At 42.6% G+C, this 14,090-nt stretch overlaps 1 protein-coding gene across 4 annotated transcripts in view; it reads right to left on the minus strand.

Moving 5' to 3' along the window:
- The window catches only part of Pik3r3 (phosphoinositide-3-kinase regulatory subunit 3), an 88,412-nt gene extending 78,042 nt beyond the window's left edge, over nucleotides 1-10,370 (minus strand). Inside the window, exons 1-2 of one of the 4 annotated variants that reach the window (XM_052715928.1) lie at nucleotides 10,257-10,370; nucleotides 9,320-9,429 (exon numbers count right to left, since the gene is read on the minus strand). In XM_052715928.1, coding sequence (XP_052571888.1) covers nucleotides 9,320-9,425 — 106 coding nt within the window. In that variant the 5' untranslated portion in view covers nucleotides 9,426-9,429; nucleotides 10,257-10,370. Of the gene's footprint in view, nucleotides 1-8,137; nucleotides 8,277-8,791; nucleotides 8,908-9,319; nucleotides 9,430-9,661; nucleotides 10,124-10,256 lie in introns of those variants that run through there. The other 3 variants (XM_052715929.1, XM_052715932.1, XM_052715930.1) reach the window with 3 other exon arrangements.
- Nucleotides 10,371-14,090: the final 3,720 nt, after the last annotated feature.

Genomic DNA, 14,090 nt, shown 5'->3' on the forward strand with positions numbered 1-14,090 from the left:
ACCCAACCAGTGAGCTCCAAGTTCACTAAGAGACTGCCTCAAGGAAGGAAGGAAGGAAGAGCAAACAATGAAGGAAAGAGGAAGGGAGTGAACTAAGAACACATCCAATGTCAGCTGCTACCCTTCAAAAACACAGACACATAGATAGGCATACACATGCACAGACATGTACATCCACAGCAAGAACACACACACACACACACACACACACACACACACACACACACACACACACACACACACACCACATACACCTAAAAGAGAAAGATGAAATGAGAGCCACATAAAGAAGTTGACATTATCGAGCTGAGTGTGGTTGGTGGTGCATGCCTTTGATCCCAGGACTAAGAAGGCAAAATCAGGAGGCTCTCTTGTGAGTTCAAGGCCAGTATTGTCTACATAATGGAGTTCCAGACCAGCCAAGGCTACACATTGAGACTGTCTCAAATAAATAAATATAAAGAAAAAGAAGTTGTTGCTTACATTATTGGAGAAATAAATGAAATTACATTCATGAAATATGATTTCATGTAAAGATAACAAGCTACAGACATACATGAAATAACACACAGTACTAGAATCTCTAAAACTGGAGAGTTTTTTTTAAATAATTTATTTATTTTTATTTTATTTGTATTGGGGTTTCGCCTCCAGATATGTCTATGTGAGGGTGTCAGATCTTGGAGTTATAGACAGTTGTTAGCTGCCATGTGGGTGCTGGGAATTGAACCTGGGTCCTCTGGAAGAGCAGTCAGTGCTCTTAACCGCTGAGCCATCTCTCCAGGCCCCCAAAACTGGAGAGTTTGGGGTTTTTTTGTCTTTTTTTTTCTCAGAGCTGAGGACCGAACTGAGCTAAATCCCCAACCCCTAAACTGGAGAGTTTTAAAAAGGATAGCTGTCTAGCACAGGATCACGATCTAAAGATGTGGTGTGATGGTATACAGTATGCACAGGGTTTCTCTGTGTAGCTTTGGAACCTTTCCTGGAACTCACTCTGTAGCCCAGGCTGGCCTCGAACTCACAGAGATCCGCCTGCCTCTGCAGCCCGAGCACTGGGATTAAAGGAGTGCATCAACACGCAAATTTTAGTTTTTGTTTTTCATTTTAAAATGTTAGTATGTCATGCCCTATTATTTTTAAATGAATTCATGTTTTTCTTTTTCTATTTTAGAGATAGGGTCTCATGTAGCCCAGGCTGCTGTCCAACTCCTTTTGTAGCAGAGGATATCCTCAAATTTCTGATTTTCCTGTCTCCACCACCAAAGTACTGAGATTCCAGGTATGTGCCACCACACTTGGCTTGAATTAAGTATTTTATTTTTTTGAATTTTTATTCCAAAAACAGTAAATATAACTCATTTAAAGCAGTGGTTCTCAACCTTCCTAATACTGTGACCCTAATATAGTTTCTCATGTTGTGGTGACTCCCAAACTACAAAATTATTTCATTGCTACTTTATAATTGTAATTTTGCTACTGTTACAAATCATAATGTACATATCTGATATGCAGGATATCTGATTTGCAACCCCCAAAGGGGTCATGACCCACAGATTGAGAACCACTGGCTTAAAACCATATTGGTATATTCCTCTAATCCCAGCACGAAGGAGATAAGAGGCAGTAAGATTACCATGAATTTAAAGAGAGTCTGGCATACACAGTGAGTCAAGTCTAGCCTGTGCTACACAGACTCTTAAACAACAAAAGCATGATCCACTTAAACAGAAGTTCTTTGATGTTCTCAACACTTTTTAAGAACCAGAATACTGAGACAAAAGAAACTGAAAACTTTGGGAAGCAGGAATTGGGAAATCAAACGAAGAGCTTTGCACATACTCAGCAGAACACTTGCTGTGTTCTGCCTGAGCCGTAGCTCCAGCACAAACTATTTTTCTAGACATTACTATATTTGTATTTTGACAAATAATTAAAAATATTAATTTTCAGGTCAGTGAGATGGCCCAGTGGATAAGGCAGAGTCCACTAAGCTTGACAACCAGGGTTTGATCCCTAGGACCCATATGGTAAAAGGAGAGAACCAACTCCTAGGATTGAGTCCTCTGCCCACCACATGAGCACCACGGATCCCTACACATTCGTTCATGTATACACACAAACACACACATATAAATATATAAATGTAAAAAAAAAATCTAATTAACTATTAAGGAAATACTGCTACTTTAGATAAAATTTCAAAAATTATCTTGGTGAGAACCAAAAAGGTCTAGAGTCTTAAGAGCTCTGTCATTTAATCCAAAAAAGGAATCATTCATTACATTTTTCTACAGTCAAAATAATAACAATGTTTGGGGCTGGAGAGATAGATGCCTTGGCAGTTAAGAGTAATGGCTGCTCTTGCAGAAGACCTGAATTCAATTCCTAGCATCCACATGATGGTTCACAACTGTCTAATTCCTGGGTTCCAAAAGATCTAATGCACTTTTCTGGCCTCTTTGGGTATTGGGTATGAGCGTGGTGCCGATAGTTTTTTTAAAATTAATGTCAAAATTCAAGTGTTGAGTTTATGGACCATGCCTTTTCTTCTTATTCTTCCTAAGTAGAATAAGTAACCCAAGATAAGTAACCCAAAATAGCTTTGAACTCTGGATCCTCCTGCCTTAGCCTTCTGAGTGCTGAGATTATAAGGTATATGCCACCAATCTCAGGCTTCATCTGAGCTCTGTCTATAAACGTTGATCCTATGACTCTAGGATCAATCATGTATAGTTCAATCCTACAATAGCTCTTATATCAAAGATGAGGCTCTCTGAGAGCCTAATCAGCAACTGCTTGGCTAGTAACCCCAATACACATATGCACTTCAGGAGTAAGCAAGATACTTATTGGCCATATTTTGTTTGTTTATTCTGTGTGTGCCACTATTTTAAAACTCTCTCTCTCTCTCTCTCTCTCTCTCTCTCTCTCTCTCTCTCTCTCTCTCTCTCTCTCTCTCTCTGTTTTGCTTTTGAGACAGGGTCTTTTTTTTAAGCAGGATTATTGATATGTCTTTTAATTATGTCTGGAAGTTGTGTTTAGACTGTTGTCAAATCGGGAGAGTGATGCTTGTTGCTGGAGAGAGTGCATGCAGGCCTGATAGCATGCCTCTCAGTTCCCGAGGTTTTTTTTGTTTTGTTTGTTTGTTTGTTTAATGCTGAATGCCATTTACTGAAGGAGGGAGGAGGTCTTAAATACAGGCTTACAGTACAATGGGAGAACCCTGAGGGGCAGAAGTTCACAACCGATGTTGCCCATTATGCAGGATACACAGAGGTTGAAACCCGGCAGGGAATTAGCATAGGGGAGGATATCAAGGTCAAGGTCAGCAAGCAAGGCAACAGTTACCCAAAAACAGGGGCCAGGGCCCTACAGGTCCCCCTTTTACTAAAAAATGAGCTTCTGACTTAGGTTGTGTGGGACATCAGCAGGTCACCTTACCCGTCATGGAGATACCTGCCCAGGCCACACAGGCGCTCTGTCTTAGGTTGGTGAGTGCCCCCCAGACATTACGAGACAGGGTCTTATTATGTACCCGACTGTCCTGGAACTTCCTGTGTAGCTCATACTGGCCTTGAACACAGAGATCCTCCTCCTTCTACCTCCCAAATGCTGGGGATAATAGTATGCACCACCACATCCAGCTTAATTATTCTTCTTTTCTTTTTTACATTTATTTACTTAGTGCATGTGTCCGCACAGGTGTATGTGGGGGGCACATGTGCCACAGCGCAGAGGTAGAAATCAGAGACAACTTATGGAAGTTTTCTCCTACCATGTGGATCCTAAGAATCAAACTCAGGCTATCAGGCTAGACACTGTCAGGAAGAACTTCTTCCTGCTGAGCCATCTTGCCAGCCTAGCCCACAACCCTAACTCTTAATATTGCTGGGCGGTGGTGGCGCACACTTTAATCCCAGCACTTGGGAGGCAGAGGCAGGTGGATCTCTGTGAGTCCAAGGCCAGCCTGGTCTACAGAGTGAGATCCAGAACAGGCACCAAAGCTACACAGAGAAACCCTGTCTCAAACAAAAAAAAAAACAAAAAAAAAAAACTCTTAATATTATTTGTTCTCTTTTTTTGAGACAGATCTCTTATTCCAGGCTAGTCAAAACTCACTGTGTAGCTGTGATCTTCCTGACAACCTCATCTTCTACCTCTACCAGTTTACCTTATGTTGGGGATCAAACCCAGGGTATCCTATATAACAGAGAAGCACTCTAACAATTGAACTGTATTTCTAACCCTAATCTTAACATTTCGAAGGTAGTTTTACATCTCATGTAAATAGTATCTCTACAGCTGCCAGAAAATACAGAAACATTAAAATATCAAATCCAGGCCACAAAGATGATTCAGTGAGTAAAGATGCTTGCTGCCAAGACTGACAACCTGAGTTTGATCTCTAGGAGTCACATGGTGAAAAAAAGAACCAACTCATGTAAACTGTCCTCTAGCTGCCACAGGTACACCAACACATACACATTAATCAATCAATTAATTTTTTCAAAAAGATATTAAGCTCCTATTTAGATTCAATTCTTTGGTTTTTCGAGACAAGGTTTCTCTGTGTAGCTATGGCTGTCCTGGAACTCTCTCTGTAGACCCGGCTGGTGTCGACCTCACAGAGATCCACCTGACTCTCATGTGCTGGGACTAAAGGTGTGGACCGCTACCACCACCACCCAGCTGGAAGACAGTTTTTAAGGCAATAATAGGTACAAACTTTTACATTTATAGTTCAGACTAAAATCAACATAAAAATATATAAAAAAATTGATAATATTCCAATTAAGAGCCCTAAGAAATAAACTAACTCAAAAGTAAGGATATTGCAATAGCCAAGGAATGAAGTTGCCAAGAACTTTAAGCAAAAAGCACCTAAATCTAGAAACAAATAGTGCTCCTTAGTTATCTATTAGTTCAACATACATTGATTAAATTGTCTTCTACTTCCAAGACCCTAAACAAGCTAAGAAGCTTCCAACCAAGTAGGAAGATAATTCCATAGGGCAAAATATACATAAATAAATGCAGCAGCCACTAGAAACATGATAAAGAAATTCCATCTAAGAAGTACTCTAAAAGAAATGGAAAAGGGCCGGGCGGAGGTGGCGCACGCCTTTAATCCCAGCACTCGGGAGGCAGAGCCAGGCGGATCTCTGCGAGTTCAAGGCCAGCCTGGGCTACCAAGTGAGTTCCAGGAGAGGCGCAAAGCTACACAGAGAAACCCTGTCTCGAAAAACCAAAAAAAAAAAAAAAGAAATGGAAAAGGAAGGACATCTTCTAACAAAGAGCACTAGGGAATATATATTTTGGGGATTTGAAAAAAAACATCTGATGTGAGTTTGAAACATATATAAACTTTTGACAAGTGACCATTTAGGTGATAGGAGGACAAAATCATACATTCAAGTCACAGCAAAAAAAAAAAGAAAAAGAAAAAAGAAAAATCTATAGAAGCCATGATGGGCTCCAGAAGAAAAAATGGACTAGAAAATTAGGAAGCAAAACTAGTAGGATTTATATGCAAGGGTAAGCAATCTGGGGCTTTTATTTTTAAATAGGCGAAAGAAACAGTTTGAAAGATTGTTTGTTTTTTCTAGACTAGCTCTCTCTGTGTAGCCCAGGCTGTCTTACAACTCACTCTGTAGACTAGGCTTGGAATTTAGAGATCAGCCTGCCTCTGCCTTCTGAATACTGGGATTAAAGGCCTGCGCCAACAGAAGATTTTTTTTTTAAAAAATCACAACATTTATCATTGTATCATTGTAGGTAAATCATCACATGATAGTTTAACAATAAAAATGTAGTAAAGAGCCGGGCAGTGGTGGCGCACGCCTTTAATCCCAGCACTCGAGATCCAGGAAAGGTGCAAAGCTACACAGAGAAACCCTGTCTCCAAAAAACCAAAAACAAAACAAAACAAAAAAAAAGAAACCAACAAAAAAAAAAGAACAAAAACAAACACACACACACACACAAACACACACACACACACACACAAAATATAGTGAAGAGCCTTTTTGCTCTTCCAGAGGACCAAGGATTCAATTCCTAGCACCCACATCATGGCTCGTAACTGTATATTCAGTTCGAGGGAATCCAATGTCCTCTTCTGGCCTCGGAGGGCACCAGATGTGCATGTGGTACACAGACATATACCCACAAACAAAAACTATAGACTGGACAGAACAGAAATGGGAAAACAGTAAGCTTTCACCCAGTTCTAGAAGGAAGAACTTTTCTTAGGGTGGCAGATTAGGAAAAAGACAGATACAAACATTCTGCCAATCATCTCATTGATAATTTACTCATAGTTTAAAATATTCTAAACCCTAACTTAAAGTTAGCATTCACATTATTTCCATTAAAGGATATGAAGTTATATGGGTAGGAATTTGGGCTTGGAACTGAGAGGAGTTGGTAGGGGATTGAACATGGTCAAAACATATATAGAACTCTAAAAAAAAAAGTAAATATCATTGTATATTAGTTTTGAAAAAAAAAGTCTTATTTAGCTGGGTTTTTGTTTTTTATTTTTTGTTTTGTGTGTGTGTGTGTGTGATAGGGTTTCTCTGTGTAGCCTCCTGGCTGTCCTGGAACTCACTCTGTAGACCAGGCTGGCTTTGAACTCAGAGATCCTGCTTGCCTGCCCCTGCCCCTCACAAGTGCTGGGTGGGATTATAGGCATGTGCCACCACTGCCCAGATGGTTTCTGATAATTTAAATAAAATATGATCTGGCACACACAAAAAAATTTAAATAAAGAAAAAATGTAATGCACATGCAAAAAAAAGTTTACACACACACACACACACAATTTTTTCCCACTTTAGGCCAGGTGTGATGGCCTTTAATCCAGTACTCAGGAGGCAGAGGCAGGTGGATTTCTGTTAGTTCCATGCTAGCCATCTAGTGCCTCAAAAATTTAAAAAAGAACAAAAATTAATTTTTTGGAGGGGGGTGGTTTGAGACAGGGTTTCTCTGTGTAGCCTTGTGCCTTTCCTGGAACTCACTCTTGTAGTCCAGGCTGGCCTTGAACTCACAGAGATCTGCCTGCCCCTGCCTCCCGAGTGCTGGGATTAAAGTTGTGTGCCACCACCGCCCAGCCAAAAATTAATTTTATAGTCAATGTTTCAGCCTATTTAAAAGCAGTTTCTTTTTGAAATATTGGAAACACCACATTCTTTAGTAAGGATGCAAAACAAAAGATAACAATATAAACATATTTTCAGTGTTCTGAATATTTAGTATACAGAATTTTATTCAAGGATAAACATCTTAAACTCAAAAGTTTATTTTGATGAAAAATAAAGTTTGGGTCAGAATTTTCTATACAATCATATTAAAGCCCACATCTTTGCATAATTATAATGGTCAGCTTTCTGAAAAATAATTTCTGGGCCAAACATTGTGACACATGACTGTAATCTCAGCACCTCAGAGGATGAGACAGAAGGAATGCCAAGTTTGAGAGCCCAGCCTCGACCACACAGAGTTATGGGCTAGCCTGAGCTATACTGTGAGTCAATCTCAAAAATAAATAAATAAAATATATATTCAACTTGACCAATATTTTCCTGTAAGGTTAAAATTTTTCAATCATTAGTGCCTTCTTCATTTTCTACCCTCCTCTCTACTCAACTCCCCCACCCAACAAATCCCCTTTGTATGTATGGAAGGCAAGATACTGTATGATCCAGCAGGACCCTAAGGCAATGTGCATAGATAATTCTTATAAATACAGATACATAGTATCGTTTACCCTTTACAGGAGAGATACCTGGGGTATACTAGATTTCTGAACACATGAATGACAAATGTATCTAACAGAAGCAACGCTTTACCACTGGGGGAAACAAAGGAGAAAACACACAATAGATGGATGGCAAATCTTACAAACTTTACAGAACACTGAAAAGCTGCATGTGGATTACAACCACGTTTACAAAAGTAAACCAAGACAGTTCTAAAACAAAGAAAAGGAGAAAAATTCTTAGTGATAATTAAGAGTTTTCAAAAAAGGGTGATTCAATATTAGTATTAGTTTTTAAGGCATCATTTAACACTATCACTAATTTTTAAAGAAGATACTTCTCCATTCACAAGGACACTAGAAATAATTACTACATACCTTCTACGAGACATTTATACTTCATTATACTTGCATGGACTTCATTCTTTTCAAACGTTTCCAAAAATACACAGTCTTATAATAAGCAAGGTTCCCTAATGACAAACACGTTATTCTGTAGGTTTAACTACAACCCATTTTAAAAAGACAACGAATTCATCCTCAATTAACACAAGGAATCACAAAGGCCCTCTGCTTATTCAAAATCATTACATAAAGCACTGTCGGTAACTGCAAGGAAGGTTTGAATATCTGACAGCTATAATAACCTAAAATGAGGCGTACTTTAAAGAACAAAAAAAACTTTTCCATTTCCCTTTCTTTCCCCTTCCCTATCAGGGACACAAAATATCTCTAATGGCCTCAGAAAAAGCTCTCAAATAAAAATATATTATATATGCATTTCCCATGTACACGTACAGAAACCTGCCCCATCTCTGTGTATATCCCATTCAGAGGAAAGAGAAAGGGTCTTTATTTTTAAGAGTCAAAATTATATCAATTCTGACACCCAAACTAAGTTAAATCACTATAAATTAATTAACGAGTAATAAAATACTGCATGCAAACCTAGAGACTATATGCACAGAAGGGAAGAACCTCAGACTAAGGCCATGAATGAATAAGACCGCCCAATCCCTGAAAATCACTAACCGGCATTTGGTTTCTATGAGAGAAACACGGAGTCTTAAAATGAAGAATCACAAAGGCAACTCAGTTTCTGAAGTTAACCAAGGTAAAATACAACGAACCAAATCAGACAACTGCATTAAAGTATAAGCTTTAAGGAATTCTCACAAAGGGAAAGACTGTCTTCATGAATGGATTGTAAAACATCCCTTGCAGGTAGAAATCTTGAATTATTTTAAAAAAAAAAAAAAAAAAGTGGAGGCCCGTCAAAAACCTGAATGACATGCAAAGGCAAAGCCAAAAACTGATCTTTCCTCCCTCCCCCACTCCAGTCCCCCCACCCCCACCTTCTCCGGACAATGGGATCAGGGTCCTAACTGCAAACTTTAAAGGTATAAGCCAGAGCAGTTTTACTGCAGCTTTAACTGCAATCTGCCCCTCATCCCGAACCTGGCGCACCCAACAATACTTCTGGCCTGAAAACATCACCGGGGTTTCGTTAAGAACAAATCAGACCCATCCAAAAAAAATTAAAAGTTTGCTCCCAAATACCTGGAGGATCCATTTCAATATAAAATATCAGTTCTGTCGAATAGGGCATCATCACCTCCCTCCAGTCTGCGTCATCGCGGTCCATACTCCACACCGTATTGTACATCGCGCTGTCAGGGGCAGGTCGTCAGGAAATATATAGAAAGCATATATATCTTTTATCTGGTATTTCAAAATCTAACTATATATATTTGCTAAAGTTCCAAACGGAAATGTACTTCGGGGTTTCCAACGGCCAGTACAAGTCCAGCCAACTACTGGGATGAGGACAAGATCCTCCCCCTCTCTCCTCCAACAGCACCCAACAAAATGCCCCGAACTTTCAAAGCTACGGGGTTTTACCTCAGAGGGTTACAGAGAGGCTCGGAAAGCAGAGAGCAGTGGTGTTAAAAAGCCGCTTCCCGAAAAATCCTTCCTACACAATCGCTCTCCGAAGGGAAAAAGCTCCCCACCGCCTCCTAATCTTTCAGCGGAAGCCACTTTTGTGTCCTTCGGAGGAGAGAGAATGGGAGAGGAGGAAAAAAAAAAAAAAAAAGAACGCGTTGGGAGAAAGCTGGGGAAGTGACAAAGGCTGGAAAGGGGGGGGGGTTGCGTTCAAGTTTCGGGGTCCCACTGGTCTGCAGAGAGCGACTCCCTCTGGGACTGGGGCTCGGGCTCTGTTCGCGTCAGGCTGGGAACCCAAGCTTCCGCAGCTTCGGGATGGCGACCCGTGGGCCAGTCCAGTCAGTCAGCTCGGCTGTGCGCGGGGAGCAGAGGTATCCCCGCCAGCGCCGGCTCCCCTCACGCTCTGCCGGGGAGCCAACCACTAGAGTTTCATTTTAACTGCGCGGAGGGGACCTCCTCCCCCGCCCGCCCTCCCCACCCCCGCTGGGGCGCCACCCAACCGCGCGGGGCAGGGGGAAGAGCCGAGAGCACGACGGGTCTTTCCACTCCGTACCATCTTGACGTGCGAAGATCGTCAAGCGCCTGAGGAAGACTCCCTCGTCTAGCCCTCCACTCCGACTTTGAACTCTCTCCGTGCCCGTGTCAGACTCTACTCTTTGGTCAACCTCTGTCTCTACCCCCAGCCTCACTCCGAATGGTCCAGCCCGGGCGCTGGCCGCTCGCCAGGAGTCAGAGCCCGGCGCACGCGAGCTCCGCCAGGAGACGGGGGCTGACGGTGATTGGCTGAGCCCGGTTGCCGGAGCCCGAGCCTGCGTCTTTTGTCTGCCCTGCTCCAGCTGAGGAGCGGAGACGGCTGCGCGCCCCGAGCGGGCCAATCAGAAGAGAGCCGGCGCCGGCCGGTAAGGCGGCGATTGGTCGGACCTCAGTTACCAAGCGGGACAAAGGCAGAAGGGGAAAAAGAAAAGAGGAGGAAGAGGAGGGGTTGTGGAGAAAGAAAGAAGGCGCAAACGGCGGTTACTGACAGGCTGGGCGAGCGCTCGGGGGGCTCAGGCTGCCCGGAGACTGGCGGGGCTCCCGCTGTGACTCGGGCCGCCCGGACTAGTGACGAGGGGGAGGACGGGCTGGCGCTAGACTCTTCTGCCTGGAGACTGGCCGCGGGGGAGGGGAGCGGTGGTAGCGGGGCGTGCTGTCACTTGGCTGGGCGCACGCTCTTCGGCTCCACTGGAGTCGCAGGGCAGAGTTCCTCCTCACACACCTCCTCGCCTTGCCGCGTTCGCCCTCCCCTACCCCTGGGTTAAAGCGTCAGGTCCAGCAAAGGTCGCCATACCCACTTGCATGACTGTTCCTATCCAGACAGGGTGCCCATCGCCCCCCCGCAACTCCCGACGGGTATCTGAACCTCGGGCATTTCTTGGGGAGTCATTTTTGCCGCTACTCTGCTTCCCACTGTAGGACTTTTGAACCCAGAATAACTCAACGCTCAAGTAAATAGTGAGGCATCTCAGCAAGCCCTCCAGTTCTAGTACTCATAAAAACAAAATTTCTGGAAGTATAGTGAGTGTGATTTCTGAGGTAAATCACAGGTGTTGGGTTCTCTCGCCAAAGAGCCACTATTTCTGTTTCCCTGACAGACCCTTTTCCGCACACACAGTCCCCTGCCTCCAAACTTAAAGCTCGGAGACCAGCTTCAGTATAAAAATGCTGAACATTTCCATGCATTGCAGAAACAGCTAATTAACTTGCCGGGGACCGCTGAATAGCTAACCTGTGCCTGGAATTGCCATCCTGCTCTACAATACAGTCCGAGGAGGCCAAAAACTGCTGTTTCCTCTTCACACTGGAGTAACAAAGCCCATTGTGTTTGAGTTGACAACCTGATTTAAGCCCTGTGTATTGATTAGCCTCCGGAACAGCCGCCACTTTTCATCCTCCTGAGGTGGTTCTGCTTTTCTTTTTTCTTTATTTTGTTTATTTATTTATTTTGGTTTTTCGAGACAGGGTTTCTCTGTGTAGCTTTGCGCCTTTCCTGGCTCTCGCTCTGTAGACCAAGCTGGCCTCGAACTCACAAAGATCCGCCTGCCTCTGCCTCCCGAGTGCTGGCATTAAAGGCGTGCGCCACCAACGCCCGGCCCCGGTTCTGCTTTTCTTAAAAGTGTTTTGAGTTAGGCCAGCATTGGTGATTCACGTCTTTAGTCCCAGCACTCAGGAGGCAGGGGCAAGTGGATCTCTGAGTTCAAGGCCAGCCGTGTCTACAGAGAGAGTTTCAGGGCAGCCAGGGATACACAGAGACACTCTGTCTTGAAAAAAATAAAACAACAACAACAAAAAGAAGTCCTGAGCTGAGACAGGCCCCAGAAACAGTCAAAATCAAAATGTGTACAGACTAGATACAAAGTAAAGAGATAAAGAATCCGAAAATACAGACAGGGTTAAGCTTTAAAGGAAACAAATTTCAAAAGCACACAAGAATTCTTTCAGAATCCTCGAGATGCTTTCTTCTGTCTCTTGAGTTGAAATGTGTTTCAAAAGCTAGAGCAGCTCTGGAGCAGGACTCATTAATTTTAATCTCCTGAACTGCTCCTTCAGGTAGAAGATGTTGGAAGATCAACTCTAATTTGTGGCTGACTTCCCAGCAGTCTCTACTTTACCATATCTGAATGCCAAAAGTATTCACATTTGATAACTCAAAAGGCAGAACAATCCCTCACGGGCAAGTTGGTGTACGTTTGCTCACAGGTGTCCATGTGCATTCCCAAACAAAATGAAAGTGAAGAGACAAAAGTATGGAAAAGATAATGGCTTTTCTGTTTCTACTGCAGCTTTTGCCTGGACCACTTTTCATCAGTTTGTGATGGGGTTTCAGTTTCTAAAATACAGAGTATTTCTCATATCTAAGGTTTAGGGGGGGGGTGGAGTGAAAAAGTAACACAGTATAAGTCAAATGCTCCAGGTTGATACATGGCATAAAGCAAGTGTGCTGGATAGTTTTATGTCAATTTAAAACAGCTAAAGTCACCTAAGAGAAGGTAACCTCAATTAAGAAAATGCCTTTGACAGTGGTGGTGGCGCACACCTTTAATCCTAGCACTTGGAAGGCAGGGGCAGCTGGATCCCTTGTGAATTCAAGGCCAGCCTGGTCTACAGCCAGAACTATTATATAGAGAAACATTGTCTAAGAAACTGCCCCCAAAAGAAGGGAGGTGGGGGGAATGCCTTCATACACTCAGGCTGTAGGCAAACCTGTAAGGCATTTCCTTAATTTGTGGATTGATGTGGAAGGGCCCATTCCGTTGTTGGTAATGCCATCTCTGAGCAGATGGTCCTGGGTTCTATAAGGAAGCAGGCTGAGACAAGCCAGGGAAAGCAAGCCAGTAAGCACCACTCCTCCATGGTCTCTGCATCAGCCCTTGCCTCCAGGCTCCTGCCCTGCCTGAGTCCCTGCCCTCACTGCTCTTGATTATTAACTGGTGTATGGAACTGTGAGTGAAATAAACCCTTTCCTCCCCAAGTTGCTTTTGATCATGGTGTTTTATCACAGCAATAGTCACCCTAACTAAGACAGCAATGATTCAACCTTGCCACCAAAAATTGTATGAGCCAAAACCCTAATTTAAACAGACTGTTGAGTAGACTTCCAAGGAATGAGTGGTACAAGAGGCTATGGGGATGTCCAGAAACAGAACATTCCCTTTAAGATGCTTAAATCTGTCCTACCATGGTGGGAAGTGCCTATCACATGATGCTGGCTTTTCTTTCAGTTGGGAAACAGAATCAATGTTCTGATTGCTTGTCATTTAACTGCCTCTGGCTCTTTGGCAAAGGTAAAAAATGTTAGCTCTGGTGTCCTGGACCACTTCCATACTGGAGGATTATATTTGGCCTGAGTGTGGATTAAATTCAGCTTTCAGAGCTCAAACTCCTGGGTCACAACCTGCTACTTTGGGAGGTGCTTTTTTTTTTTTTTTTTTGGCCTCCCTCCTTTCTTCAATTAGCCTTAGATAAATCACAAAATCTATCTGCCTCTATTTATATATTTGAAATAGAAGATTGCCATTGGATTTATGCAAGCTACTTAATTTATTATGTAATACTCTGAGAGTGAAAAATGCCACTTAATAATTAGAATAGTACCTTTCTAAACTCCAAATAGCTAGGATGCCCTTCCTTTTTTTTTTTTTTTTTTTTAACCCTGGTATGGTTTTGTTATGAAACTGTTCAAATATGCTCCATTTCCCCTCCTCTATATTTCAGAAGTGGATGAAAATTTTCTTCTCTGCTCTGAATATAGTGTATGATCTCAGAGTTCTCTGTGCCAGAAGAATCTGCCTGGAACTCAGCCAAAAGTTATTCATGATTAAAGGTGCCATCTGAACACAAAATATTTTTT

This window comes from Peromyscus californicus, unplaced genomic scaffold (genome assembly GCF_007827085.1).
Source record: "Peromyscus californicus insignis strain IS unplaced genomic scaffold, ASM782708v3 Scaffold_5__1_contigs__length_169319896, whole genome shotgun sequence".
In the NCBI taxonomy this organism is placed as follows: domain Eukaryota; kingdom Metazoa; phylum Chordata; class Mammalia; order Rodentia; family Cricetidae; genus Peromyscus; species Peromyscus californicus.